The 5,555-nt window shown below is 34.3% G+C and overlaps 1 protein-coding gene across 1 annotated transcript; it reads right to left on the bottom strand.

Moving 5' to 3' along the window:
* Window positions 1–242: 242 nt before the first annotated feature.
* LOC124822013 (auxin-responsive protein IAA8-like) lies at window positions 243–4,870 on the bottom strand. Its single transcript, XM_047293972.2, has 7 exons — window positions 4,700–4,870; window positions 2,765–3,188; window positions 2,503–2,675; window positions 2,152–2,378; window positions 1,871–2,012; window positions 928–989; window positions 243–596 (listed from the first exon to the last, which is right to left on the bottom strand). The coding sequence occupies exons 2-7, from the start codon at window positions 3,167–3,169 to the stop codon at window positions 559–561; spliced, it is 1,047 nt and encodes a 348-aa protein (XP_047149928.1). The 5' UTR covers window positions 3,170–3,188; window positions 4,700–4,870; the 3' UTR covers window positions 243–558.
* Window positions 4,871–5,555: the final 685 nt, after the last annotated feature.

Here is a 5,555-nt window from a genome sequence, read left to right as displayed (position 1 = left end):
CATAGACCAATCACAGAATGACACGTAAATGATGTTAAAATATTGTCAAAATATCATTATCCAAAAAACATATACCCACAAGTAAAAGTCACAAAATAAAATTCATTCAATTTCATAAGTTATCTTTAACCAGAATAGGCTGAAGTGAAACTGGGGTGTCCCCAAGGAATCATTTGATTGAATGAGGTAGGCGTGAAAATATGCCCTTCAAGAGAAAGAAAAACTAAGGAATAGTAAAATCATAGAAAAACAACAATACGTTGAGATTATAACATACATTCAGCTTATCCAAACAAACGGTTCCTATAAAGATTACAGACTCCACAATTACTAATATTCAAGGTAGCTTAACAAGGTATTATATTGAAACAAATGTAACACAAACAAAAGACCAAGACACTATTCTGGGATTTTAATAATAGACAACATCTTTAATAGCAGTTAAACATCAAAACCCGGCATTCGGTCGTTTATACCATAGTTTTCTTTCCACACCTTTCTCATATCTAGCAACTTTCAGTAAAGTAGACAAAACGCAGTCAACATTTCCAATAACGACTAGCTCCTGCTCCTGGATTTTTCCATGGCCCTTGGAGCTGCAAAGAAAAGAAAAACCACTTAAGAATGCTTGAACACAGAAGCTGGTTTTTTCATTGAGTTAACAACATACTGTAGGCAACCATGGTCGTCAATTGGATAATACAAACTAATGTACTTTCAATCATGGGTTCCTTGTTTTATACATGTTTCATGCAAACTCAATCCAGCTTATCCTTGAATTAAACATATAAATTGGCACTGTCTGAAAATACAAAATCCAGTATTATAATCATTATCTACGACCGGCAATTAGCTCAGCTAGGTACCCTTTGATTTAAAACAGAAGCCCCGAGTCTATCAAAAGGAATTATCACCCAGAATACATACCTAAGCCAATGGCATCAGAACCCTTCATGATTTTAAGCCTTTTGCATGTGTCAATGAACATACTGCAAACAATAGAAAAATTGCAGTTAATCATAGGATTCAAGCTAGAGTGAAGTGAAACAACAACTAACTGATTTGATTCCATCATTCATCCAATTGACAAATTCTCGGTACAAATAAAACTAATTTGCTAGAATTGATACCAGTACGAATGTGAATATTAGCAAATTCCAATAGGAAGCATAACCGAGTGGCAATACCCGAAAATCCTAACCGTGACCAAGTTCTTAGTATGGAACCACGAAACACACATTAAGCTTCAAAGCTATGTGTTCTGCACTGAATATAATGACCCCTGCCCTAAATTCTTACAAATTGAGGAACATTTAAAAATGGAACATGAGTCCCATAATAGAAAGAAAACAGTCATTTTAGAATGAAGTCAAACTTTTATAGGAAGAGGTTAAAATCTGATCCACTTTCAATGAAAATATTTTTACAGTTAGTGTCAATCAACTATAAATCACTCTAGATAATTAAGTTTAATGAAAACGCCACAAAAGTTATCATTTGCAATTTAAGCAAAACATGAGAAAAAAAATGAACATATGAGATGTGTTATACAGTATCTTATGATTAGGAAGCAGAATCTATAAAACTAAAATTTTCAGGTGGAAAATTTCTAAACAATTGGAGTTGTTGGCAACATGATGCACATACCCCTGATTGAAGAATAATTCATCACTTCATAAATTTGCCAAAGCACCTAGCCCAATTATTATAGAAACAAGTATAGTTTGAGTTGAAAACACAAAGATTGTTATAGCTCAGACAAGGTTCAGAAACTTACTCCCAGGGCATATCTCCCATAGTTATCAAAACAATACAACGAGAAGTTGAAAATGCAGAGATTGTTAGAGCCACAAAAGGTTCAGAAACTTACTCCCATGGTACATCTCCAACAAGCATCCAGTCACCATCTTTATCTTCATAAGTAAGTACATATTCCGAACCATGCAGGAGGTCCTTCAGCTTGCTCTCACTCAAGATTTCTCTTCCTGGCACTCCATGGGAACCACATTGACCTGGTATTATACACATGTCATAAATGATAAAGTCATACAAAAGATACCTTTGAGAATGAAAAAAAAACTTGCCATTAAAAAATCACGAGAAAATAATTCGCTTAAACAAATCATGGCTGTAACGTCTCTAACATATCACCTAGAGTGAAACAGCTGAACATCTTCTCAAGGGCAGAAGACAGTTCCTGGTATGTTGTATAATTTCTTAGATCTACTTTCCTCAGATAGGGAGCACCATCCATGCTGACTTTCACAAAGAGTGCGGCTGGACATGGTTTTCCATCTATTTCATCATTGTTCTTTGAAGTGGTGGCCAATGAGTTTTTCCTAAATGACCTTATAGGAGGCCAACCAACAACTTGTGCCCTATCACAGATATGAACTAATTAGCAAAATTAGAAAAGTATGGAATACACCTTTTGAGGTCTTTCCTCCAACTTCAAGATCCTCCTGAAGAGTATAGATCATTGATCTAGCAAGTTTCCCTTACTTGGAAGCAGGTGCACTGCCACTGATAGAAGCTCCTGTATGGTTAAGACCAGTTCCATTTGCTGCAGCAGGACGTTCCTGTAAAACCTTGCTGGATACTTCTTTCACTATGGTTGGCAGAATCCCAGAAGGTTTAGGTGATAGCATCATGTTTATCCCTGCATTTCCAGGAAACTTCCCCAAACAACAGAGATTGTGAAGAATTAGACTCAGAAGTAGTATGAAACATTTATTTAACCTTTGTTAAAATGAACACTTTTCACCTCAGTGTCCATCGTGTCAGCAAAACCTCTTTTGTTGCCGGAGACCACAGTTTTCTGGGACAATGTGAAGATTCCATCCTTTGTAGGAAGCAAAGGGAACAGTGGTTTCTCGTCAAGTTTTGCTGAGGTCAATGGGAAAATATCTGGATCCCTTTCAGGTGACTGGGATCCAGGAAGGCCCAGCCTCAACTCAGTAGCCTTCAAATTCATGTTCTTTTTCTCACCAGACAAGTTCGGGACAGTAGAACTTTCCACCGAAGAGCAATCTGACAATCCCAGGTAATTGCGTTCTTTCAATCTAGCCTCATGTGGGGTGAAACACTCCATGGATGGTGAAGATGCAGACGCTACCATTGAGGCATTGTTCTGCCCTTCATCTTCAGTAACCAACAGAGGCGGAGACATCAGACTCCAAATTTACGAACTGTATTGAACAAAACCATCATAAACCACAATTCACTAGACAGACTGCCAGAAAGATATGCCATACAAAAATTACAATGAAAAAATGACAATGAAAAAATGACGAAGAAAATTTGGTTTCAGCACTCCATCCAGTAAAAGCATTGTTATCATTGTGATCTAATCAAATGGTATACAATCTCAACGTTCACATTGCCATTTTGTAAAGATTTACTTATACTGTAGACGGCATATCACACCCTATCTGTAAAAATAAAGTTCATGAAACTCCAATAGACGCAAGTCAATAAATGAAATAAATTTCCCAAAAAATGTTATTGAAAGTGTCCTTATATTATTATATAGACAAACACAAACCACACCTGGCGTTAAACACAGTAGAATGCCAATTCCAGTAACTTTTACCTCACTAAATTTTATCAATTCAACCATTAAACCATGCGAAACTATTGTGATCATCATGTACATAAAATTTTATATGAATCAGACATTTGCAGATGCATAATCAAAATTGTATTATTTTACAGATATTGTAATAGCATATTACACAATAAAATAAAGTGAAATGATTAAGTATCAATTAAATTTTTAATTTATATAATTTTGTAGACTCGATCTAGTTGAAAAGAACGTTAAATCCAACATTAACAAAAACTACTTTGAATAAAAAAAGGTTATTGAAAGCATCCTTTTATCAAAATATTCTGAACAATACAAAAAAAAAAAAAAACCTTGAATGGGTTTTCTATAGCTCGCATGTAGAAAATGAAACACAAAGGCAAAAGAAAGTTATTTCAGTAACAAAAGGAAAACAATGGGAAAAAGCTACAACAGTCAACTAAAGAAATACCTTGACCCCCTTCTCACTCAGAAAAATAAAAACCTAACCTCTCACCCCCCATCATAACCCATCCATTACAGAAGCTGCATCACGGGAAAAAGAAAAAGCCAATAAATTTTGCATATTTTCTTTAAAAAAAAAAACCCACGAAAAAAAATCGGACAAAGCATATTGATAATCTGAGTATCATTTAATAGCGGCGAACTCTTCAATAAATGAACACCAAAAAAATGAAAAATTGTACTCTAAGACCGTAGTCAACCAATCATTTTCCACCCTTTTTTATTTTATTTTTGCTGAGACTTTTATTCATACATGCTGCAGTGCTCAAGCTTTTATCAGAGTTAAAAACACAAAAAAGGAGAAAAATGAAAATAAAAATATACAAAGAAAGAAAAAAAAAGTTTATCAGTTAAATCAGATCCACAGCCTCACCAAAACCTTCCAAAATAATTTCATTTTTCCCAAAAAAAAAACAATCAATGAAACCCAGAGGCAGGCACGGAGTGCTGTGAAGGAACATTTGAGAAACTGAAAAAAAAAATGTAGACATAAAGAAAAGCAGAAAGGACACACATTCTATGAGAAAGAGGAAAGAAAGACATTAAGAATGGAAATTAAAAGAGAGAAAAGACAAATAGAATGGGAAAGTGAAGCAGAGACAGACGCACCTTTGGAAATGGAGATTGGGAGAGTGAAGAAGAGAGATTGTTGGAGAGGAAGAGGAAGAGGGAGAGAGTGTGTTGAGAGTGAAACCTAAAGAAAGGAGAGACAGAGAAAGAAAAAAGCTCAAGGCCCTTCCATTAAGCACAAAGCAACAAAAGCTTTGGAGTGTGCATACTGCACACAACACACACAAATTAAATGAACCCATCTTTTATCATAAATATTAATTTTAAACTAAATAAATAAATATAAAGTAGACACCGCCGATAAAGCCAAACACCCGTTGTCGCTAATCCCTTATTTAATTAACATAATAATCTTATTTATTCTTAATCCAAACTCCCCCCTCACCAATACCATAATTTCATCTTTTTATTAAATAATATTACATTTTTAATCTTTTTAATCCTAGATCATCATTAAAACATAGCATTCCTATAGCTGTATCTGAATCAAACATTTTTTTAATGTTTTCTACATTTGGTTACTCCTAAATTAGAAGTTTGACCCTTTGAAGGGAAAAAAACCTCAAAGCTTTTGACTTTAATCTCTCACCACAAGCTCCCCCAAGAGGCTAGTTTACATTATTAGACCTTGGTAAGATACATGCTTCACTCTAAATATTTTTGGTTTCATAAATATAACATAGTTTTACTTTCATCATTCATTAATACGACCCCTTAACATAACAGGTGACAATTATCATAAGTCAATGACATGACATTCTACCCTACACATCATCACTTATTGTAAATCAAGTATTACAAGGACAAAACTCAAGTATTTTTAAAATAGCAGGACCACAAAAACAAAATAATAATAATAATAATAATAGTAATAAAATAAAAACAAAAGTCAAAT

This window comes from Vigna umbellata, chromosome 1 (genome assembly GCF_029865625.1).
Source record: "Vigna umbellata cultivar VRB3 chromosome 1, Vumbellata_1.0, whole genome shotgun sequence".
Classification (NCBI taxonomy): domain Eukaryota; kingdom Viridiplantae; phylum Streptophyta; class Magnoliopsida; order Fabales; family Fabaceae; genus Vigna; species Vigna umbellata.
Note: the sequence above shows the minus strand (reverse complement) of the source record. Positions and strands in the feature narration are given on the sequence as shown.

What these genes read in the sequence shown, in the direction of transcription:
- LOC124822013 (XM_047293972.2), bottom strand. Translation starts at nt 3,169, where the DNA reads ATGTCTCCGCCTCTGTTGGTTACTGAAGATGAAGGGCAGAACAATGCC. An exon ending in GGCAGTGCACCTGCTTCCAA is followed by an intron (nt 2,379 to 2,502) that starts GTAAGGGAAACT and finishes TATCTGTGATAG; the next exon opens with GGCACAAGTTGTTGGTTGGC. An exon ending in GTTCAGCTGTTTCACTCTAG is followed by an intron (nt 2,013 to 2,151) that starts GTGATATGTTAG and finishes GTATAATACCAG; the next exon opens with GTCAATGTGGTTCCCATGGA.